General features: G+C 46.9%; 2 protein-coding genes across 8 annotated transcripts in view; one reads left to right on the top strand and one right to left on the bottom strand.

Annotated features, from left to right (window-relative positions):
* Positions 1-11,912, top strand: part of NCOA6 (nuclear receptor coactivator 6) — a 91,044-nt gene extending 79,132 nt beyond the window's left edge. For all 5 annotated transcript variants that reach the window (XM_018057746.1, XM_018057748.1, XM_018057747.1 and 2 more), the window contains 2 exons: positions 2,830-2,978; positions 11,344-11,912. In XM_018057746.1, the coding sequence (XP_017913235.1) occupies positions 2,830-2,978; positions 11,344-11,387 (193 nt within the window). In that variant the 3' untranslated portion in view covers positions 11,388-11,912. The remainder of the gene's footprint in view (positions 1-2,829; positions 2,979-11,343) is intronic.
* Positions 13,039-22,699, bottom strand: TP53INP2 (tumor protein p53 inducible nuclear protein 2). Of its 3 annotated transcripts, XM_018057742.1 has the most exons (5): positions 22,469-22,699; positions 21,348-21,457; positions 17,734-17,915; positions 16,960-17,257; positions 13,039-16,427 (listed from the first exon to the last, which is right to left on the bottom strand). In XM_018057742.1, exons 3-5 carry the CDS (start codon positions 17,858-17,860, stop codon positions 16,178-16,180), a joined length of 675 nt encoding a protein of 224 aa, XP_017913231.1. In that variant the 5' UTR covers positions 17,861-17,915; positions 21,348-21,457; positions 22,469-22,699; the 3' UTR covers positions 13,039-16,177. The 3 variants fall into 3 exon arrangements, with proteins under 3 accessions (XP_017913231.1, XP_017913230.1, XP_017913232.1); XM_018057741.1 differs by lacking the exon at positions 21,348-21,457; XM_018057743.1 differs by lacking the exon at positions 21,348-21,457 and having other exon boundaries at positions 16,960-17,137.

The raw sequence follows: 24,754 nt of genomic DNA, 5'->3' as shown, positions 1-24,754 counted from the left end.
CACCAACTGTATAGCTAGGGAAGAGATAATCAGACCAAAGATAGGTTATAGGTGGTTGTTCCCCAAGTTGCCTGACCATTGACCCTATAAACACCAGGACGGTATTGCTGAGGCTTTTGTTTTACCAGGATAAAGAGGCACCTCCATTAGGAATCTTCTTCCTTAGAGTCTTTGACCCTTTTCTGGACTCCTAGTCAGAAAGCCATCCTTACACACCATTTCTAAAAGGATATGTACATCCCCCTGACTTGAAGTGCCAGCCCAGCCTCCTATTTGACTTGCCTTGGCTTGCCGGCCAGTTGTTAAAAGTAAAGCTAGGGTAATGAACTCTGTGGCCAGATTGGCAGGCAAAGGGTCCTCTGGCAGGAGTAAGCAGTGGAGGGATATGGATAGTTGACAGGCCGTGGTTAAGAAGCTTACGTTGTAGTGGAAGACACAAGACACTAAAAACATGCTGTACAGCCCGATGGGTGCTCTAGAATGCCAGACACAGACTCTGAACCCAAAAGACAGAGGGGCAACTCCTCTTGGGGAGTGAGGTCATGGAAGACTTCTCAGAAGAGGCATCCCTTCGACTGGTTTTTGGTTTTGTTTTTGTTGCATTCCTTTTGTTTCATTTCCATGTCTTAGAAGTAAATGTAATCAACTTCTTTTTTTTTTCCTAATGACTTTAACATGAATTTTTTTGAGCTGTGAAAGTAGTGAGAGTTCACTAAAGATAAATTGAAATTCAGATCAGAGAATTACGAAGAAGAATGTTATCCGTTAGCCAGTATTCCTACATTTCAGCAATGTTCACTGTTTATATTTTAGTTCTTCCAGTCCTCTTCACAGAGTTTGTACAGATAGAGTTAAAACTCTCAAAGGATGGTATATATTAATATATACTATAGTATTTGTATACATCTAATACATAGTATTATGTCCATATATAAATCCTATATGTTGTATACACACATATAAATATGTCACACCCATTCATATGTGTTACATATATACTCAATATATGTTACAGTGAAAATGAAATTATACTGTTCATAATGGTGATAGCTTTTTTCCCCTATTATAATGCATTGTGAACAGTTTTTATTATTAACCTACAGCATGATTCTTATAGCTTCATTTAGATGTGCCATGATTTAGTTAACTAATCTGCTATTGTTAAGCATCTCAGTCTTCTGTCTTCATCAATATGAATAAAATGCTTTGGCATCCATGTGTGTAGTCAGAGCTCTGTAAAAAGATTTGTTTCCTTAGACACCTAGAAACAGAATTGCTGAGCCAGAGGATTACACCAGGGTGTCTCAGCCTCAGCGTTACTGACTGGATCAGATAATTCTGTGTGGAATGTGGGGGAGGGTGCTGCTTTATGCATTGCAGGATGTTTAGTGGCATCCCCCAGTCATAACAATCAGAAACATCTCCAGACATTGCCAAGTGTCCCTAAGAGGCAAAACTGCCCCGTTGAGAATGATTGGGTTGTGCAGTTCATACTCCATCATGAGTTTTTGTCCCTATACCCTCAGTAATACTGGATATTACTATTTTTTAATCTTCATGTACTAAAAGGGGGATTGGAGCAATCAATATACCCAGCTGCTGCTGCTGCTGCTGCTGCTGCTGCTGCTAAGTCGCTTCAATCGTGTCCGACTCTGTGTGACCCCACAGACGGCAGCCCACGAGGCTCCTCTGTCCCTGGGATTCTCCAGGCAAGAGTACTAGAGTGGGTTGCCATTTCCTTCTCCAGTGCATGAAAGTGAAAGTGAAGTCACTCAGTCGTGCCCAAATTTTAGCGACCCCATGGACTTCAGCCTACCAGGCTCCTCTGTCCATGGGATTTTCCAGGCAAGAGTACTGGAGTGAGTTGCCATTGCCTTCTCCGAATATACCCAGCTGCTCCTGCTGCTGCTAAGTTGCTTCAGTCGTGTCTGACTCTGTGCGACCCCATAGACGGCAGCCCGCCAGGCTCCTCCATCCCTGGGATTCTCCAGGCAAGAACACTGGAGTGGGTTGCCATTTCTTTCTCCAGTGCATGAAAGTGAAAAGTGAAAGTGAAGTTGCTCAGTCATGTCCAACTCTTAGCAACCCCATGGACTGCAGCCTACCAGGCTCCTCCACCCATGGGATTTTCCAGGCAAGAGTACTAGAGTGGGGTGCCATTGCCTTCTCCAGAATATACCCAGCAGTGTATTGTAAATATATTCTCCTATAAATTCTCCAGTGTGACTTGTAATATCCCATTATCTATCTAACTCATAGTAAATGTCAGTGTATGTTATTCATTTCCTAGATTTTAGGTGCTGTTAACTTTTTTTTTTACTTTACAATAATGTATTGGTTTTGCCATACATTGACATGAATCTGCCACAGGTGTATGTGTGTTCCCCATCCTGAACCCCCCTCCCATCACCCTCCCCATACCATCCCTCTGGGTCATCCCAGTGCACCAGCCCCGAGCATCCTGTATCATGCATCGAACCTGGTGCTATTAACTTTTGAAGGGAAGTATCCTCATCTTAGTAAAATGGGTGAGGAAGTTTGATGATGTTTGTTCCAAGTTCTTAATGTCTTTTACCTGTTTTTCCACAATCTCGCCAGTATTACGCTTAAATTTTATTTCATTTTTACCAATATAACAAGCTGGACTCACTTTTAAATTGTCAGTAACATTAGAGTGTAACTGTGATTATTGTCCCAGACTGGAACATTGTCTCATCAGAATAATTATATAGTTCTTAATCTCCTACCTTGTGAATGAAACTGTTAATCTTTATTTTTTGTGTGACTTGTTTTCCTCACCTCTTTGGACTTTCTGCTTCCCTCTGTTAGCAGTGAGCCCAAAGAGATAATTGAAAAGTCTAAAACTCCAAGCCGAAGAAACTCGCGAACTGAAGAGCCGGCTGTGTCTTCTGAGAGTGTGGAAAACGGACATCGAAAGAGATCCTCTCGGCCTGCTTCAGCCTCCAGCTCTACTAAAGGTTAGCAGTGGGCTGTGGGTGCTGTTTCTGGGTCACATAGAAGAACAGGGTTCTTAGCACAGCTCGGTGGCCTTTGCCCTTCATCTTCGCTTGTATTCCTTACATTTTCAAGTTGCTTTGACTTCTGCTGCTTAGTGGGTCCTTCCTTTGTTTGTTAGTTCATTTAACTGTGTGTTTGCAGTGTATGTATCAGAGCAGCAAGCACGTAACAGGGCAGATTGCTCCATGATCGTCGCTTCAGACAGGTCCTCAGTATGGCTCCTTTGTCTTCCATGGTCAGCTTGTTTTCCTTCTCTCTACTCTTTTTAAACCTCTGGCTCCTACTTTATGTCCTCTCTTTCAGCAGAGACTTTCACCTCTTCACAGAGAACTCTCACTACCAGGACATAAATCTACCAGTGTCCTCCTTTGCTCGTGCTATAATAGAGTAACTGTCTCTCCTTCAGTCCAAAGGCCAGTGCCTTCTTGATCCCATCTTCTCTGAGCCTCTCAGGAACCTGACACAGTCAGTTTTCTCTTCTCTGTTGATTGCTGTCTCTCCTTTAAATGAACTCTGCTCTTGGCTTCTCTGACCCAGAGCTCTCAATAGTCTTCTGACTATTCCTTCTCAGATTCTGTACCCGTGCAGTAGATGTTGGCCTACTCAAACTTTAATCCTGAGTCACCTTTTCTCTTCAACTTATATTTTCTCCCCAGGTGATCTCATTCATGCCTCCCTTCTTTAGTTACAACCTTTCACAGATGACTCATACATTTGTTTTCTAGTACTGACCTTTAGAGATCTTAGACAGTTGCACATACATTCTTAACAGGACCACAAACTCAACATGTCTGAAAACAGATGTGATTTTTCACCCCTGATGCCAGGTCCTTTGCTGTTGGTCCCCTGCTCCCATCTGTCTGTCCATTTGGCATGTCCTGCTTGACACCTGTGTCCTTCACCCTCACATATATCTCAGAAAGCCACTGATTTTCTCTCAGATGACTCAAGTTCATCCACTTTTCCCCATCTTCACTGCTACCCTAGCTTTAAACCTTTTAATGGCTTACCATTATAATTGAGATTAAAGTCTAAAAGCGCCAGCATGAACCCCAGATCCTGTCTGGTCTGGCCCCTGTCAACCTCTCCCAGCTCATTTGACTTCCCTTAGCATCTTGGACATGCCATCCTCTCATCAGAGCCTGGGTATATGTGATGCCTATTGTGAGGAGTAGTCTCTCTTTCTTCCTTTTTTTTCCTCATTAACTTCTCACTCTTTCTTCTCACTCTATCTTAACTCAGTTGTCCTTGCTATGTGGAATCATAGCACCATGTTCTTCTCCTTCGTAACACCACAGTTGTAACTTACGTCAATTTATGTGGTAAGTAGTTAATATACATATTCAATTAGGGCAGGGAATGTCTGGTTTTGCTCACCACGGTATGCTTGGTGCTTACTGTGGTGCCTAAATGCAAGAAGTATCCAATCAGTAATTATTATGTTAATAACCATCTATCAACTATATGTTAAGTCCTTACTGCATGCCAGGCTCTGGGGATGTAACAGTGAAAAAACATAGTCTTTGTCATGTCGATTGTAAGCTATCAAGAAAGATTTGGCTATGGTGCTCTTAATAGCAATGTTATGTAGTTTGTAGAGGTTGGGTTGGCCAAAAAGTTTGTTTTCCATAAGATAGCTCTAGTAGTGCTTAGTTGTTTTTAACTTCATTTAAAACAATTTTCTTGTATTGTACTGTGACAGCTATCATTATCAGTGTGCATTTTAAAAAACTTATCAAAATTGGTGATTTTTTTGTATGGCCAGTTTAGTATTGAAGATGGAAGAAAATAGGGAACATTTTCTACATACTATGCTTTTATTATTTCAAGAGAGGTAAAAGGACAACCGAAGTGCAAAAAAAAGATTTGTCCAGTGTACGGAGAAGCTACTGTGACTGATCAAACGTGTAAAAAGTGGTTTGCAAAGTTTTGTGCTGGAGTTTTCTTGCTGGACGATGCTCTATGGCTGGGTAGACCCGTTGAAATTGATAGTGATCGAATTGAGACATTAATTGAGAATAGTCAGTGTTATACCACGCAGGAGATAGCTGACATACTCAAAATATCCAGATAAAGCCTTGAAAATCATTTGCACCAGCTTGTTTATGTTAAGCACTTTGATGTTTGGATCCCACATAAGCAAAAAAACCTTCTTAACCATATTTCTGCATGTGATTTTCTATTTAAATGTAATGAATGTGTTCCATTTTTAAAACAAATTGTGATGGGCAGTGAAAAGTAGAAACTGTACAATAATGTGGAACAGGAGAGATCATAGGGCAAGTGACGTGAACCACCAACAACCACATCAAAGGCAGGTCTTCATCCAAAGTAAGTGATGTTGTATATGGTGGGATTGGAGGAGAGTCCTCTATTAGGAGCTCTTTTCAAAAAACCAAACAATTAATTCCAACAAGTACTACTCCCGGTTAGACCAGCTGAAAGCAGCACTTGACGAAAAGTCTCTGGAATTAGTCAACAAAAACACATAATTTTCCATTAGGATAACACAAGACCCCATGTTTGTTTGATGACCAGGCAAAAACTGTTAAAGCTTGGCTGGGAAATTCTGACTCATCCACTGTATTCACCAGACATCGCACCTTCAGATTTCTATTATTTCAGTCTTTACAAAATTCTCTTAATGGAGAAAATTTCCTTTCCCTGGAAGACTGTAGAAGGTACCTGGGAGAGTTCTTTGCTCAAAAAAATAAAAAGTTTTGGGAAGATGGGATTATGAAGTTGCCTGAAAAAAGGCGGAAGATAGTAAAACGAAACAGTGAATATGTTGGTGAAAATGAAAAATGTGTTTTTTATTTTTACTTAAAAATCAAAGGAACTTTTGATTGGGATGCTTTATTCTTCTGTCAAGTCAGTGTAGGCTTTCTGGAGAAAAAGATGTTTAAGCTGAGACTGAGAACGAAGAAACATCATCCAAATAAAAGGTAAAGCATGTGCAAACGCCCAGAGCTGAGGGAGGGTATCATCTTCTCAGAAAGTGTACTGAGCTTAAGTAGCTCGAGTTGGGCAAGAGCTGGGATCTTGGCCAAGTGCCTGATAGCAGCAGGGCTGCTGCGAAACAGTCACACACCATTAGGATACCAGCCTGAAGACCAGGGCAGATTGTGATGCCCCAACACCAGACACTGACTGAGAGCTCAGCTGTTTCTGGGTCAGAAATCAAATGCCTCATAAGAGTTCCTGGAGGAGGCCACAAATCTGCAGATCAAGTACAGGCAAAGCAGAGATGTAGACATCACCTTACCTCAGCCTGCCAGATAGGGGAGAGGTTGGGAGGGGCCTTCTTTCCTCTCCAGACATACCATGTATACCACAGTCAGGGCCCTGTGGGTATCCCCACTTTGGATGCAGAAGTGGAACCAACAACTTCCTTCTCCCTCCTTGGGAATCATCTCCTAGGCAACAACTTGTTCGGAAGGAAGCATAATGTGGAAGATTCCTGGAGTTCTGTGAGGAAATCTGCTTCCCCTCAATTCTGTATTTTCCCAAAGGATCATGGTTTTCCAGGCTGTAGAATATCTTTAAAGCAAGAAGATAAGTGTTGACCTTTAGAGATGTCATACAACCAGATTTTTGGAAATCTTGCCTGAGCCCAGAGCCTCAGGATACTAAAGATGTCATTTACAGTGCACCAGAAAGAACTAATCTGGCAGCTGGGAGGGACAGTTAAGAGATGCCCAAATTAGAGCCACTCTGTAGATAACTGCTAGCCAAGAAAAGATGTAAAGCTGGAGCCTGTTTTAGAAGTGGATTGGGGTGTACAGGCCTGTACACTTAAACTGAACATTGTCCCAAGGTGATGGTAGTCATGTTGGAATGCCTGTCCCATCCATGCTTTGAGGCTTAGCAACTGGCTTAGAAGAGGTCATAATGACTCACAGGCTTTGCGATATTACATGGAGCAATGCTGCATAAGTATCTCCCTAGAGGATGGCAGGGTTCTGGCCAGACCCCAGGAATCACAGTCTTGTCTAGATCTCCACATCAGCTTTAAGCCCTCAGGCTATCTATCTTTAACTCTTCTAGGGTAAGTTACTTTTTAAATCAGAAATGAAAGCTATAGCTCTCGATTTTTAAGTGTTAGAGCTCTTGGATCCAAATTAAAGAATTAATATGCATATTATTTGGCCTTCTGTGTTGTATCCAAAAATGAACCAGTGTCATAAAATATCAAGCTGGCTTCTAAGCTGTATGTGTCCCAAACTTGTAGACATATATAGCGCTGGATACCTGAAACATCTTCCTGCAGCATCAGTTCTTCTTCAGTTTTTGAAAGGAAGAGAGGGTTTTGCCTTTTTGTGCTCTTAAGATTTTGGTCATATATGCCCAAACAAAATCAGAAACAGTCTGTGTTTTTTCATGAGAATCTTGAAAGCTGAGAAATATTATGAGCAGTTTATAATGAGAAGTATTGGTACTTTCTGTATTATTGGAAAACCAGTAACCTTAATCATGCTTCTGCTTTGAGAAAAGAGTTTGCTTACCTCATGCTAACCAAGGCCCACCGGACTACCAGATTGGAGCCGGTGGGATGGATGATTTCTGCGCAAGTCCAGCAAGGCCCACATGGTCGATGGGTCACTCTCTCCAATCTGTTGTTTGATTTTAGTTGGTTGGGTTCCCCCCACCACCACCAACCCCCAGCACCCTGCCACTTTTGTTTGTCAGGCCACACCTCATGCCATGTGGAATCTCAGTTACCTGGAATCTCAGTTACCTGACCAGGGATTGAACCCCTACACCCTGTGCCGGAAGTGCAGATTGTTAACCACCTGACCTCCGGAGTCCCTGTCCTGCCACTTTTAATTACAGACAATGAAAATTGGCTCCCACCAATCAGTGAACTTTTAAAAATTGCACTTGATCAGATGTGTTACAGATATGCAGATGAGGTAGTTCTTCCTGACATGATGAATTCCCCATTCACACAGAAATGATTTTTCTAGTTTCCCTTGTCATTCTATATTTAGTCTTACATCTATAGTAGTTTTGTGTTATATTTTCAACTGGTAAAAAAGATGAGCAGTTAAAAAGATGAAGTTTGGTGTACAAGTTTGAAACCAGGGGAAATATCCTGATAAGAGGGAAGTTCAGAGCAAGCTGTAATCAGCAGTAGCTGTGGGTGTCCCTGGTGTGCCCTTAGATGCCTCTGACAGCAAAGTGGGTTGATAATTCTGTCCTGTCCACAGCTAGTGACTTGAAAAGCAGCAATCTAAAAAGCACAGAGTATACAGATACACTGGAATCAATGGCTCAGGTGGTCACAAAGAGTTGGATAAGACTGAGTGAACTGATACAGATACTCTTTAAATGTAGGTGTTGTTATTATAGAATAAGCATAATTAGCTACATCATATGGAAGGAAAGAGCTTCCCTGGTGCCTTAACTGGTAAAGAATCCGCCTGCCATGTGGAAGACTGAGGAAAACCCTGAACAGTAACTGCCTAAAACTGTACTCTTGTTGTCATTTAGAAACAAGCCATACAAATTTTGAAAGGAAATTTCCAGAATTTTTTTACAATTAAGTGGAAATCTTGGCTAGAAGAAGAATAGTAAAAAGCGTAATGAAGTGAGCAAGGTCAAGGTTAATTTATAAAACTCCGTAGAAGGTAAAGCTCACATACTAGAAGATTTAATAGAAACTTGAACTATATAGATTTGGCCAAATTTGCTTAAGGTCAAAAAATGAGGCAGTCATTTAAAAATTACTTTTAAAATGCTTTAAAAAGGCCCTTTCAAATTACAAATTTAAATGTATCCCAAGGACATACATAGATACCACCTGAAAGACTGTTACTGACCCTCACTTTTACCATAGAGTCGATTGTAAAATATGAACATCAGCGAAGTAACTATACTATTAGTCTTTGGACTATATCTGTTGAAGACATTAATTTATACAATCCTTGAAGGTTGGGAGTTCCCTGGTGGCTTAGTGGTTAGGATTCTGGGCTTTCACTGCCATGGCCCGAGTTCAATCCCTGGTCAAAGAACTAAGATCCTGGCAAGCAGCGCAGTGCAGCCAAAAATAAAGAGAGATTTGATGGTTAAAAAAAAAAAAAACCTGAGAGTTTTTCAATAATGTATGTGATTTTTTCCCCAATATGGTATTTATAATAGGGGCTTGGGGTAGGATTATGCATAATCAGATAAGCTAGGTAGCCATAAGGAGCAGGCCTTACATATTAAATACATCCTGAATATACCTTCGCGTACTACATTACTTCCCCAGAATTCCTTACCTTAAAAACTTAGCTTCCAGATTTTCTTACTGTGTTCAACAGAATGGTAAACATGGTAATATTTTAGAGGGAGTATAAAATTGAACCATAAAAATAACTTTCCAGGTTTATAGAAACATCAAAGGTAACTTTGCTCTGTGACCAGATTGGTTGGATTTATCCAGAGAAGGTGATAGAGACTTCAAGATCAGGTTTTCTCTTTCATGGGAGTATAAACGTACACCCTACACCACCACTGCCACCTCTCACCCTAGTATCTAAAAGACTTTAATTTTTTTTGCAGTTTCTAGCATAGATAACTTGTGTATTCATGGCCCCACTCATTGATTCACCCTCAGAAGCAGAGGCGGCCTGCCAGATCCCTGGGTTCTTTGGAGCACTGACAGATGGGAACAAGCAAGGAGGGAACGAAGCGGGGAGCCTAAGGTTGTTTATTCCCCGACTGCTAACCATGCTTCCCAGCCACATGTGTTGCTTAGACACACCACTTGATCATTCATATCATAACAAAGGAGAAGCTCCCAAAGTTGACCTAAGTAACAGATATTTTTCTAAGGATGAACACTTAGTCAAGACAAAACCCTGTATGTTTTCACTGCAAATGACAAATCTACAATGAAAGTGAAGGTTGAGAGGTGGTGGATGTAAAGAGTTGATTGATCATGGGGAGTTGTGTGCTATGTGGGACTTGGTTTATTTACATGGAATTTACACCGTTATCAACATCATATCAGATTTACTGTCCTCTGATTAGCAAAAGACTAATGAGTAAATCAGAGAAACTAATTCTACCACCTGGCACAAGCATCACGATCTCCCCGCAAGAAGCAAGATGTATTGAAACTTCTACCAACAGAAGCCTGAAATCACCACACAGGCCACCTTTTAGAATATCATCTAGGTTTCACTTCTTAGCAATTACTTAGCTAAAATTTTACCTAGTGAAATTTTTTCTTTTTGTATGTACGTTTTAAGTCTGGGTTCTCAAAATATGATATAATACAAAAAAGAAAATAAAAATTGCTTAGAATACTGAACCTAATAATGTGCAGCATCAGAAAATTCAGCCTAGTTTCTAGAAAGGGGTAAGTTGAATTCATCCAACACATTTATGTTAAATAGAAGGCACTTTTTTGGTCCTTATGGGAAGTAAAAATATTTTAAATCAAAAATATCTATTATGGAGCAGCATGAAGAATGAGGGTGAATTTTTAATATTAATATGAGGTTTTAAAGAAATGTTTACAGTTGGAGAGCTTTAGGCTATTCACTATTACTTTGCTGTAGAAGACTTACGTTGAAAAGTTTTTGAGAAAGATGGTTTAAATATGGGAGAAGATTAAGTTGGTTGGTTGAAGACGTAATACTAAAGGAATTAAAACACACTCCTTCCCTCCCTTTTATGTCACTGTTACCCTGTCACTGATATAAACCTCTCAGTTCCCACCTCTTCCATGAAGCCTTCAGGCTCATCTGGGCTCAGAGCAGGCTGTGGCGTGCTCCGAATTGCTATTAGGCCGTAGTAGACACTTCCTGACCAAGGTCATGGTCATGTTATTCAGAGACTTTGACTATGCCATGGCTAAGAGTTCTTCAGTGCAAAAAAAAAAATGGCTTAGCCCCAGAAGGGGTCCAGAGGCTGTTTTGTTTTGCACTCTGGCACAATATATTCACTTGCTTGTAGCATCACTCATTGATTTCTGACTAAAAGCATTGTCAGTCTATCCATCATTTTGTTGAGTGATAGAAACAGGTGATGGAGATGGTGGGGTTAATTGCCCCACTAAAGAGGCTGTCCCCACCTTGGCACCTTTTCCATGTATGTTTGCTTCACCTCCTACTACCTGTATAACATTTCCCCAGTTGCCAGCCAGGCCCTAGTCTTATCAGGCCAAGAAGCCTGAGACCCTCTTCACACTAAGTGGGCCTTTTGAGTCCCTTAGACTGACTCAGAGTCCAGTAGGCCTCCACTCAGGTCAGCCCTGGTTCTTGTGGACTGCCTGAAAGGACCTGCAGTAAAAAGTTGCCTCAGCTGAACATATCTTTCCTTTCTCCCCCACAGACGTAACCAGTGCGGTGCAATCCAAGCGAAGAAAATCCAAGTAAACAAGCTGGACAACGACTTGATATTTGTAAATGTGTGTGAATTTTACAAAAAGCAATTTTGAGCTGTGACTTTTTAAAAATCCGTTTCTGTACAGTTAGTTATTTTAATAACGTGGTCCTTTTCCTAGTCCCTGCGGCCTGTTTCGTAAAGTGCAATGGGGAAAGCAGAGTTGTTGAACCATTTTGGTGTTGCAAGAGGAAGTTCAAGGTTTCTAAAATGTTGCCATGTATTGAGAGGAGCTAATGCGATTATGTTATTAGTTTTCACATTTCCTAAGCAGCCTAGAGTACAGGGTGAGCATTTTTAGATCTCTAATGATGTATTGTGCCGTGGAAGTACTGTGTGTGAATAGCAGTAGTAGGGCAACAGGAAATCTTCTCATTTGGAAATGTTGTAAATAATTTTATTATATAGTGTTTTGGATGTATTTGTTGTAGAAATGGACCAGTGAATAAAGAGAATCTAAGGGTTTGTACAATGTGAAATACTGAATGTGTTAAATAAATGTCTTTTGTCCTAGAACATAAACGTATGTTATTGGTAAGGGATTATTGGGTAAGCAGGCTCTTTCTTTGGACCATAAGTGAATAGGAACAGCCTTCTTTGTGAATTAGAATTCCATCTTGTCCTCGTTGCACTTGAGATGCCTCTCTGGGAAGTTGTGGGAAATTAACATACTTGTGCACTCAGCTCATTGCTTGGCTTTGGAAAATTAGCTCTTTTTAGCACTGTACCAGGCACTTTGACATTGGTCAGATTTCCTTTGGTTGAAAACAACAGAATCAACTTAGGATCAAAGTCACCCAGGATCATCTAGAAACAGGAAGCAATCAGCAAATCAGATGGCACTTTTCTCTACCTCTTTCATCTCCTTCTCCATGCGCATGATTGCTCCAAAACAAGCATGTATACACCTCCTCCATTCAAGAGAGAAGCCCAGACCGACCAGCAAGATTTTTTTGTAACAGCATCAAGAATCTAGCCCAGTTTAGGTCAGGTTTCTAACTTCAGTCCATATCTGAGGTTAGATGGAGCAGCTCCCAAATAAAAGTGGTCATTTTGCATTATGTAGTTCAGAGATACCCACTGTGTTCCACTCTTTGGCTGCTCTGTTTTTAATTTACATCACCATGGCTTGGGGTGACTTATGGACATGCCTAGGTTTCTCCCTTTCCTGGTTCTGTCCTTACATTAAAAATCGTGGTCTCTACACCAGCTGCTTCTGCCCCTCTCCTACCCTCAACGTTCAGGGGACATCAGTGCTTGAGGTCTTGTCTTTATCTTCTTCTGGGCCCCAGCCTTCTGCTGTGTCTCCTATAGCTAGACATATACTCCATCCCTTCCCCTGCAGTGGCTCCATAACCCAGTGCCTGAGACCAAGAGTGAATTGCTGAGTCTCATGTTCTTATTCTCATTTTTTGAAATGTGTCTTGCATTATAAAAGTAGTTTTCTCTAAAAGTAGTTATTTCTAAGTCACCCCACATTGTCTGGCTCTGTCACCAGCAAGCTCATCTATCCTTTTCCTCCCCTGTGTGACACACACAACCAGAACCAAACCCAGCCTTATAAGAACACAGCATGTCAATACTGTGTTTGAGATTGCAAAGTACTTCTCCAACTTTAGCTCTACTCAGGAAGAAAGCATAATGTGCTTTAAATAGATTTTTATTTGTTTTTCTTTATATTAACTTTTTCTCCCATAGAGGAATAACATTACAGTCCAACAATCAGAATCCTGTCACACACACCCACAGGCATGCCACGTGACCGGGCTGAGGGCGTTGTGTCCTCGAGTCTGCAGCATGTCACAACATGGTCAGCCAGAGTCTCCTCTTTTCAGCCGGTCTCAACACAAAACACCCAAGAGGGATGCATTCATCTTACTGGTTCCACCTGGAACCAGGGGGCAGGGCAAGAGGAAAGGTACACGGGGCCATGTTATGTCTGCCTTCAGTCCCCTCACAGAAAGCCACATGGATCTGAGGAGTCATCCAGGAGCTCTGGTGGGGTCCTCATTGTACCTGACATCATGTGTCAGAGCAGACTACCAGGGTTCCAGACAGGGGTCAGGGAGCAAGCATACTCCAAAACAGCAGCACACTGCATTCATACACACGCAGTACCCTGGTGGGGCCAGACTGGCAAGAGCTGGAAACGACACCCAGCTTGAAGAGAGCTGTATTGGGGAATTACTGGAAGTTGTCCTTTAATGTAACCGGGACACAGTCTAGAAATGGGTCCCTCTCACATAACTGAGTTTTGGCAAAGCGCTGGTAGTGCTGACATGAAGTAATACAGTCTGGAACAGACTTCTCCAGGGTCTCTGAAAACATCATAAGGACAGACTCTCTAACCTCCTCCTGTCTGAGGTTGCATAGGACTTTGTGAGTTCTGGTTCCCTCATGTATTCAAGTTCTGTGGTTTAAAAAAAAATCCTGAAGCATGCTCAAGGTGAAAGGCACGTACACAGTCAGTACAGTATGACGAGGTCTGATGCTTCAGGAGTCAGACTAACAGGAAGACCAACTAGTGTTGGTTCTTAGAGATCTATACACAATTAAAATATTGCCACACTCAAATGCTACAGAAATCTATAGGAAAGTAAAAAAATATGAGCCTTGCAACCAGCTAGGTGATGATATTGGAGGGTTCTAAAACTACAGGAGCCTTACAGAATTATGGGTAAGGTAGGGGCCTTCCAAAACTGGAGCCAAATGCTCTAACTTACTTTTCCCCCACAGAAGGGTTGTGAACAGCACTGCCCAGAACTGAGCCTAAGCTCCAGCTGGCAGCGAAAGAGTAGGCAAGAAGTGCTGGAGGGAGTTTCAGCTCTTGGAAGTGCTGAAGACCCTAAGCTGGCTGTGATGTAACCAAGGAGTAGCTGGAAGAATCAGAGACTAGGTTGTAACCTTGGGGAGAGGGGCAAGGCTGTCAACTACTGGAGCCCTGGTGGACCAGTGTGGGGACTTTGAACTGCTTTTATATTGTAAATGTGGCTTATTCCCTTGCGTATGAGACCCCAACAGGGCTTCCTCTGTCCCCTTCCCAACATCTGTAGGGCTACCCCCTCCCTTATCCATACAACCCCCATGAGGCCTAGGGTTAGCAGGTCAGGGAGGGCAGCTGCCTTTGCCCTCATGGAACTGCAGAGTTTTCTCTAAACTTCAGCTTGGCCACGAGGCCTAGAAACCTAGAACTGGAGTGAGGGGGAAGACCTATGTTAATATGTAACAAGAAATATTAAAAGTTTCAAGGAAGAAAGAGCACACACTAGAAAAGGACAGTTAGAAAAAGGAAAGGAGAAGCAACTCGGGGCATCCCAAGAGGCTGTTGCTGGTGTCTGAGCCCAAAATTCAATCCTGCCATGAGAAGGAGAAAGCTGACTGACCTGTACCCTGTGTCTCATCCAGGTATCCAGGTCCCCTCTCCCATGTACTTATGGGAGGAGAAGGGAAGAGAAAACCCTAGGGTACCCATTTCTCCCCAGCAGCCTAGAAAGGGAGAGAGCCCTGGGAAAGAAAATGAAGAGAGCCCTCCTTAAAGGCCCTGAACCTGGGCAGGGACTATGGGGATCGGGACAGTGGGGCTCCTGGCCTCCTACCCGGGACTGTTTATTAGCCATCCTGGCAGAGTGTGAAATACCAGGCCAGAGGCAAGATAAAGGCTGCACTGCCATTCTTGGGATGGCTTCACCCCACAGCTTGTCCTACCCAGCATCACCATTCTGCATTCTTATTCTGGGGTGTGTCCTTCCCCTGCCTAGAATCCCTCCAGCCTGCATCTCTCCTAAGCTAGTTCTAGCACCTTGGGCATATGAACAGATATCTAGGATGGCAGGGCTTTGCCCAGCCTTTACTGCTAAGTTGACATGTTGCAAGTAAGGGCAGCAAGGTACTAAGCCCTTCAGACACAGGGATCTGCAGAGGGTTTGATTTCAGGAAGAGATTTGGGAGGTGAATTATAGAAAAGGGATGAGGGAGTAGACTCCAGGCTCCAGCTTGAGAGCAAGGCTTGGCCTCTCTGAGCAAGCACAGTGTGAGCCCCTATTGTGCCCTGCTCCCTACAGCATCTCAACCCGCCTGACCTGACTACCCTTCCAATAGGTTTCCTCTTTTCCTCGATTCCCTCCACTTTCTCCCACTAACTCACATCTCACAGTCCTTTCCCACATACCTTACCTTTCCATGCCTGAGCAACTTCAGGGAGCCCAGCCTCCAGAGGAGAGGGAAGGGGGAGACTAAAGGCAGAACCCTCTAGTCTCACTGGGAGAATCACTGAGTAATAAGGGAGTAGGAGTGAATGCAGGTCCAGACATTAGATAGAGTGAGGCTTGTAAAGTGGGAGCTGAAGGTAGGAAATGAGCCAGATGAGACTGGAAGAAGACAGTCTCAGAAACAGGAGTGGGTCGGAAATAGAGGACTGGAGGAATGGGGATGGAGAGTGTCAGAGCAAAGATCCAGAAGGGACACCAGGGAAGGAAAGACTGTCAGTGGGGGAGATGGAGGATTAGATGCCAGACGGGGCCAGAAGGTGAGAGCGGGGCTGGGGGGGGCGGGGTTGCAGAGCAGGGTGAGGGGTGTGTTCAGAAGCAGATTAGAGGATCGGAGAAAGGGAAGTAGGGGTAGGAGAGAGGGGCGATCAGCCCACTTCACACAATTAAGAAGGGAGGCTGTGGTATCCAGCCCGAGGTGGGCTGCAGGCGCCCCCTCGATCAGCACACTGGCTGCGGCGGAGGGGCTGGATGGGGTCGGGAGTCAGCGAGGGGTTTGCAGCACGGCCGGGGGAAGCTCAGTAGTTGAACTGGCGCTGGCAGGGCTGGTAGACAAAGCTGCCCTGGTGCTTGGGCCGGCGCGGACGGCTCTCGCGGGCGCGGTTCTGCCTCTGCACCACCTTAGCGCTCAGCGCGTGGCGCTCGGCCCGCTGCCGGGCCCGCTGCAGCCGCCGCGCCTGGCCCGCCTTCTCCAGCAGCGCAGCCCGCGCCGGCAGAGGGGCGGCGTGGTGCAGGGCCCGGGGTTCGCGGCGAGCAGGCGCCAGCTCCCTGCGGGGAGAGACAGTCAGTCAGGGCTGGACAGATCGAGGGGAGTGCTGGCACCTCCCATTTGTCCCCGCACCCTCCTCAAGGTTTAGTCTCTGCTCAGAGGGGGGCGCCCAATGCCTTTCTTGTGGGTACCAGCCCTTCCTCCAAGCCACCCCGAGATGCCTCCTCGGTCCTAGACTCTAAAACGGGTAAATGTGGCCCCGTGAAGGCTCAGCTTCAACTTCCGATTCGACCCTGGCATTCTATACCCTACCCCCACACTTCCTTAGCTCTGCGGCCTCGCCCTTCCAACCTCAACAGACCCTAAGCGTCTGCTCCAGTCTTTCTCAAGCTCCACCCCAGCCACGAAGCCACGCCTCTCCCAATCTCAAAGGCTCCTTTGCCTTCGGGCCGAGCTACATCCTGGCCCATCGGCCCCGCCCTTTGCCTCGAACACCCGCCTGTAAAGGGTCCTCCCGGACAGTGCCAGGGGATTCCTGGGCTCCAAGACACTCCTCTCTAGGCCTCCAGGCTCTGCTCGCGGCCCGCTCACCCGTCGCTAGAGTCTCCGTCAGGCAGGGCAGCTTCATCGTCTTCTGGATGCGGGGAGGGAGGGCCAGGCTCCAGCACTATGGTGCTGCCGGTCACGTAAACGGACATGCTGGGGTGCTCGATGAGGAGGTCCTCCAGGGGGCTGCTCTGGAGGCGGGCAGGCCCGAGCCCAGGCCCCTCTGCAGTAAAACAGGCCGGAGGGGTAACAAACCAGCTTTCATCCATCAAGGAGGGTGCGGGTGGAGGGCGGCCTGCTGGGGCAGCGGCAGCTCCGGGGCTGGGTGGAGCTGTGAAGCTGTCTATGGGTTACGGAAGGAGGGGGCGCAGTGGGGAGACACAGACACACCAGACACACACACACACACACACACCGGACACACACACACCGGACACAGTGGAGACACAGACAGACACACACACACACACCACACACACACACACACACACACACACACACATACCGGACACAATGGGACAGGGAGAGAAAGGGCATCGTTAGTCAGACCCGTAGCCCCTCCAGCCACACCCACGGGGCACCCACAAATCTCGACCTGCTGCCCTAGGGCGCTTGAGGTGTGGACTGCAACACCTCTGCCAGGAGAGAGCCCCAGCTTGCATGGGACGGCGCTGTTACCCCTACCTCCAATGCTACTGCTTCAGCCCCAATTTACCTTGGGAACTCCCCAGTCCCCTAGCAGCTCCCTGCTCATGGCTGGACTATGTGCCCTAATGAAAACTTCACAGGCTCAGGAGTCAGTCCTGGCCCCAGACTCACCGGGCAGGTCAATGATGAGCCAGCCATCCACTTCATCTTCCTCAGAGACGAAGGCTTGGGGGCAGTCGGGGTCCTGGGCAGCAGGTGGTGGGGGACTGAAGAAGAGGCTGGTGAGGCGCTGAAGCATGGTGGGGGAGCAAAGAGGCCTGGGGGAGGGGGATGGTCTATGGCAGTGCAGAAACCTGTGAGGTAGAGAGGAGTCAGAGGTACCAGGGACTGCTCTCCCCTCAACTCCTGGCTGGGGATACCTTCCCCAGCACCCAAAACATTGATAAGAGTACAATGGAAATGTGTGGGAAAGCTTTGCCCTGTGCGTGTATGTGTGTGTGTAAACACATTTGTGTGCGTGTGTTGTTTGTTCACTTTCTGCTAAGTCAGCCTGCCTTCAGGCTTTTCTGTTTTTTGTATGACCTTAGAAGTTATTTTGGAGAAGGCAATGGCACCCACTCCAGTACTCTTGCCTGGAAAATCCCATGGATGGAGGAGCCTGGTAGGCTGCAGTTCATGGGGTCCCTAAGAGTCGGATACGACTGAGCGACTTCACCTTCACTTTTCCCTTTCATGCCTTGGAGAAGGAAATGGCAACCCACTCCAGCGTTCTTGCCTGGAGAATCCCAGGGACAGGGGAGCCTGGTGGGCTGCCGTCTATGGGGTCGCACAGAGTAGGACACAACTGAAGTGACTTAGCAGCAGCAGCAGCAGAAGTTATTTTAACGTATCTGTGCTTTAGTTTTCTCATCTGTCAAATGGCAAGAATAATAGTATCCTCCTCTCAGGCCTTAAAGGAATTAAATGAGCTAATAATAGTATCCTCTTCTGGGCTCTCATGAGAATTAAATGAACTAAACACAAAGTGCTCAGAACAGTACCTGGATACAGACTAAGCATTCAATAAACTAATCAACTGGTTTATTATTAATAATTGTTAATATGCAAGCTCTAGGACTGATATATAAGACTCTATCAGGGAAGGTCCTCAAAGGACTGTACGTCCAACCTGGACCTTGAAGGGTAAAAACACTTCTCCAGGCAAGGAAGAAATCGCCCAATATTGTGATTATTTATCATCATCATCATCATCATATAGCTAATATTCATGTGCCAAGTACTGTGTTAAGCCTTTAACCTATTACTTCATTTAATCGTCATAATAACTCTAGGAAATGGATATAATTATTAGCCCTCTTTTACAGGTGAAGAAATTGAGGCTCAGAGGCATAAGATGATTTGTCTAAAATCTTACAGCTAGTAAGACACAGAGAAAGGATTCTAATCCATGCAGATTCCAGATCACTATACTCCATTGCCTTTGCTGGGTATCTGTCTGGGTTAGGCATTTTTAATTTAGCGACCTGGGACCATGGTCCATGTGTATTTTTCTGAACTGAAGGACCTTGGTTTTCATCATGATTCCTTAAACAGCAGTCCTTGACCCCAGAGATTAAGAATCACTACTTGAGGGGACTTCTCTGGTGGTCCAGTGGCTAAGACTCTGCCCTCCCAACTCAGGGGCCCAGGTTCCATCCCTGGACAGGGAACTAGATCCCACATGGCTGCAACTAAGAGTCCACATGCTGCAACTAAAGATCCCACATGCTGCAACGAAGACTGAAGATCCCGAGCGCTGCGACTAAGACCCGGTACAGCCAATAACAATTTAAAAAGAAAAAAAAAGAACCACTACTTGAGCCTGTGTGGCTTGAAAAGGGCTCACTAGCAGAAATCCCACAGAACAGCTACCATCTCACCATGTGATTACATAAACCTCAATTGTGTCTGTCAGATGAAGGTCCTATTTCCACAGGCCCTCTACCCTCATCCCCACTATTTCCTGCTCAAGGATTGCATCCCTGGTTAGGGAGGAAGATCAGGTTGCCTGGTCCCAGGGAAATAGCAGGTCAGCGGGAGGTGATGATGGAGGGAGAGAGCTATCAGACCCCAAGACCCCTTAAGGATGAGGACTGAGGGTTGGACCAGGACTCAAGCCCTCAATCAGTCCTTCCCTGGCTGAAGATGAGAAAGGAAACTCCCTGCTCCAGGAATGGAAACAGCCTACTTCAGGACTAGACCTGGTTTAGGGGCTGCTGGCCAGGCCCCCTGGATGTCCCTAAAGCTTGACTCTCCTGAAGACAGGCAACAGTTTTGCTACTCAGCTACTTGTCACCTTCCTCTAAGGATGTTTCCACACTTTCTATAAAGCTCCCTGGGGATACAGTCACACTTCCATTCCCTGGAGGCATTCTACTCTTATTGCAAACCCACCTGGGGAATTTCTATGGTTGTTGCACATCTTCCAATCCCTGGGTATATTTTTCACACTTGCCACGGAATCACCTAAGCTCTACACCCTGAGAGTATGTATACATTTGCAGACCCCACAGTGGGCTCCAGAAGGAAGTGGTGCCTGGGTGTTGGCCTCCCTGGTGGTAGATTTTCAGGGATTATGAAAGGTTGGGTCACCCTCAATCAGTGCCCGCCCAGCACAAGCCACATATCCCAGCCCATTTGTAGCCACAGGGAGTTAGTGACTCAGTTACCAAAAATTCAGAGAGTTTGACCCCTCCTGAAGGAAGGGAAAGACTGGGGCCTTGATGAGGCACACCCTGTTTCCAAGGACCTACTGCTTCATCGAGAAAATGGAAAGAAAGTGAACAGGTGTTTCAGAAACCATGGGGAGACGGGGGGAGTCAGACAGGAGTCAGATTTTGATCAAGTCACTGTCCCTCTCAGGGGGCCCTCTGTCCCGCTATAAAAGGGTCTGAGGTTCCTGGCACGGAGATTCATCCTGCATTTACCAGAGCACCCACTGCGTACCAGAGTCTGCTCCAGGCCTCTTCAAATTACAAACCGATTGAGGTAAGGAAGGCTTAGGGCTGGGAAAGCTCCCTGCCCGAGGTCACACAGCAAGTCAGTGACAGAGCCAGAAGTGACAGCCTCACCAGCCAGCCAGTGCCCGCCCCCTCTCATGACCACAGAGGGAGGCTCCCAGAATTTTTCTTTCCCAGCCCTGCCAACTTCCTGGTTCTCACATTCCCAGTTCTGCTCCTGGGAGAACCATTCCCTTTAATAACTGCAACAGCTGTGCCCGGAATAACACTTGATCCCCAAGCCACCTCTACCCCAGCCCATCTGTGAGCAGAGTCTAGGCTGAGATAGGACTCTTGGGCCAACCCATAGGCCCATCTATTTGGAAAGTCAGAGGCTCTCCTGCTCAGTGTCTGGTGAATCTCTGTGAGCAGAGAGGGGAGCGCACGCTTTGTAATCAGCACTAGTCCAGGTCAATCCTTTCTAGCTGGCAGCTCTGAGGGTGCAAGGTGAAAGTGATAGTTGCTCAGTTGTGTCCAACTCTTTGTGATCCCATGGACTGTAGCCTGCCAGGCTCCTCTGTCCATGGAATTCTCCAGACAAGAATACTGGAGTGGGTTGTCATTTCCTTCTCCAGGGGATCTTCCCGACCCCAGGGATCGAACTCTGGTCTCCTGCATTGCAGACAGATTCTTTACCATCTGAGCCACCAGGGTGGGAGGTGAAGGACAGCCAAACAGAGGGAACTCTCATCTCCACCCCATCCCAACACTGGCCCGGGAGACACTCTGATGCAGCCATTGACTCACCTTTCTGTGGCCAAAACAGCTGGGAGGCAGTGATTTTACTGGGGTCCAGAACTCTGAGGTACAGAATGAGGATGGGGGCCTCAAAAGGGGACCCAGTCTCCAGAGACCTCCTGGAAAAAGATCCAGGAGTGAGGAAACCTGGGAGCATTAGCAAATTTGGATGGGGCTTAGCCCAAGTGGTTGGATGGCATCACCAACTCATGAGTTTGAACTGGCGATGGACAGGGAGGCCTGGCGTGCTGCAGTCCATGGGGTTGCAAAGAGTCCCACACGACTGAGCGACTGAACTGAACTAACCTAAGTAGAGTCTTAGGTGCGAGGAGGATGTGTAACTTGTTATTTGTAATAAGCTTCTACTAGGTATGTGCCAGTGGCTAATGCAGCCGCCACTCACGAGGGAGGCATGACTCTAACTAGCTGCACGACCTCGAGTAAGCCACCTCCCCTCTCAGGGCCTCGGTTTCTCCTTCCATGAAATGGGCTCTAAGACCCCTCGTTCGGGGGCTGGGAACGACGTCAGCTAAGGCGCTGCACACAGGTCAGGGATTAGGAGAATGTTATTATGTTAGTCCCAGGGGCGCAGAGCCTGGAGCCAGAGGAGATTGCACCACCACTTGGCGCTGCCCCAGCGATCTAGAGTTCAAGCTTCAGGGGCTCCTGAACTTCTGACAACCCCCTCCCCCTATCTAGACCCAGTAGCGCCTTCGGAACCTCTCTCAAGTCTCTTCGAACCTCTCTCAGGTGTCAAGGACAAAGTAGAAGATCAGAGGTTTGACCTCAGCTCCTGGGTTAGCCCAGGAAACAAGAGGGCCCTCTGGTCCCGCTGCCTTCAGCGTCCCTCACTCTTGGGCCCAGTTCCGACCCAGCGCCCAACGGGTCACCGGAGGACAAGCGACCCGAGTCGGGAGGGGGTGGGGGGGGCGGTGCCGGCCTTGGTGACGTCTCAAAGTCATATGCAAATAGAGAGACGTCACGGTCTACCGGGCGGGGGCAGCCAATCCGGAGCCCAGAATGCAGCCCCGGCAGCCGCCCGCTGAGACTGACAAAGACCCGGGAACTGGGGGCGCGGGGCGTGTGCCGAGGCTCCAGGAGCCCCCAGGCCAAACCCGGTGGGAACTCACCTGGGGACTGGGGGCAGTGCGGCGGGCCCAGGTGGCGCTGAGGTAGTTGTGAGGCGGAGCGTCCCGGGATCGGCGGCGGATCACAGGCCCGGCAGCATCGCGGGGGCTGGGTTGGGAGCGAGTCCGGCGCTCAGAGTGACTGCGCTCGCGCGCCGGGCTTTGAGTCTACAGCCGCGGCTGCTGGACTCACCGCACAAATTGGAACGTTCAAACAGCTGATTGTGACGTCACAAAGGGGCCCGCCCGCCTCGCGTCACCGCCCGGCCAAGCGGCGGCCAATCCCAGGCTGCGGATCCCCCCTCCCCGCCTCCTCCGCGGCTAGCCGGCTAGTGGCTCCCTCGCGGGGATCCCAGACTCCCAGGCTAGGGAAGAGGAGGCCTGGAGAAACAACTGCTGGAAGCTTGGACCGCCCTGCCTCTGGGCGACCCACGGACCTCTCTAAGAGGGGGGTTCCCACTCGTTCCTACGGGACCCCCATCTTTCTGCACACCCTCCGCATCTGTCAGCTCCCTCACCTCTCCCGCCGCCTCTCTTGTCCTTTCACCTGCATCTTACACTCAAGTCCCTCAGTCTGTACAGTTTTCTCAACTCCACACCACGTTCGTGCACCCCAGCCTCCCCACCACCCGTCTCCCGGCTCTGCCTTTTCTGTCTCCCTTCCTTAGCCGTACACGCTCGCTGCTTTCCCACTCCTTTTTTTTCCTCTGCTGGGCAAGCCTAACAGGTGGGAGACAACCCTCTTCCCTGGTTCCAGGGGATCGCAGGAAGTATAGACGAGTTGGTTAGGCTGACAGGAAAATTTTGCCAGTAGAACTTGGAGAGGAATTGCTTTGGGTTTAATAAACATTGACCTAGAGAGTACTCTGCACTGGAACGTTTACACATCTTGTGCGTGTGTGTGCTCAATCGTGTCCGACTCTTTTGTGACCCCATGGGCTGTGGCCTGCCAGGCTCCTCTGTCCATGGGATTTCCCAGGCAAGAATACTGGAGTGGGTTGCCATTTCCTTCTCCAGGGGATCTTCCGGATGGAACTTGACTCTCCTGCATTGGCAGGCAGATTCTTTACCCCTGGCTACCTGGGAAGCCCTTACACACCTAATTTAATCCATACTGCTACTGGGGCTGGACAGAAAAGTGAGAGACAGGGATTGATTGATTATTAGAGTGGGACCCAACTGGGTGACTAAACACCACCACCACCACACAGGGAAACAGATCTCATGGTCAGTATATAGATTCATACTCAGTAATGCATTCAACAACAACTATTGCTGCTGCTAGACCATTAGCTGACATTTCTGAGCACTTACTGAGTGCCAGGCATTGTGCCATACTGCTGTATATGTGTTTTTATTCTTCACAACAACCGAAAAGGTGTGTGTTATCCCCATTTTCAAGTTGAGGAATCAGGGTCACACAGTTATAGTAAATGGCAAAGCCAGGATTTGAACACATAGTTCCTGGCTCCAACACTCTCCGCTCTCTACAAGCACCAGATAATCAAAGCCCGAGGGTGCTTCAGCCTCCCCCAGGAAACCTGGGCTTCATCCTTTCCCTAAACTTGCTGTGTGACCTCAAGCAAGTCATGTCATCTCTCTGGGCCTCAATTTTCATATCTATCGAAACATCCAAGTTACCTTTTAGAGATTCTTTCAAAGTCATCACCGTCAGGATTCTTCCAGTCCCATATTCTAGGCCCCCATCATTCCCAGTGGCCTGAGAAGAGGCTGGAAAGACCACAAGTACACATCCTCAGCATCTCCAGAGGTTGTGCGTCCTCTCTCAGTAGAGCAGGGCTGGTGGGGATGAATCTGAGCACTGCCCATCTGTCTCACTGGGAGGCAGGGTTGGGGGGGAAGAGAACTAGGCCAGAGCTTCTGCTCTGCTGATAAAATCCTGTCCTGGCCTAATCTGAAACCCCAGAGGGACTCCTCAATCCTAGCAACTAGGAGAAGGAACCGGGAAACAATACCCAGCGGCTTGGGGAAGAGGGGTAGCAGTGAGGGAGCAGTGTTTTGGCCCTTGGAGTGGTATCCCCAAACCATCCTCATTCTTTGCAACCTTGAGCCTCTGCCCATCACATCTGCTTCCTGCTAACCTCATAGCCTCTCTTCACCTCTTGCTGACTTAAACTGGATAATCCCTAATACACCTCTCTTGTCACATCATTTGCCTGCGCTAAAACCTCCTGTGGCTCCCACAGTACCACGCCCCTTAATATGGCATTCTTCCCTTCCATGATCCAGCCCCGGTGCTCTCACTTCATTTCTCTTCCTCACTGACAT

Source organism: Capra hircus, chromosome 13, assembly GCF_001704415.2.
Source record: "Capra hircus breed San Clemente chromosome 13, ASM170441v1, whole genome shotgun sequence".
Classification (NCBI taxonomy): domain Eukaryota; kingdom Metazoa; phylum Chordata; class Mammalia; order Artiodactyla; family Bovidae; genus Capra; species Capra hircus.
Note: the sequence above shows the minus strand (reverse complement) of the source record. Positions and strands in the feature narration are given on the sequence as shown.

Coding starts and splice junctions, on each gene's coding strand:
- TP53INP2 (XM_018057742.1), bottom strand. CDS start 17,860: ATGCTTCAGCGCCTCACCAGCCTCTTCTTCAGTCCCCCACCACCTGCT. Junction 17,258..17,733: donor GCTCATCATTGACCTGCCCG/GTGAGTCTGGGG, acceptor CGTAACCCATAG/ACAGCTTCACAGCTCCACCC. Junction 16,428..16,959: donor GACGGAGACTCTAGCGACGG/GTGAGCGGGCCG, acceptor CTCTCCCCGCAG/GGAGCTGGCGCCTGCTCGCC.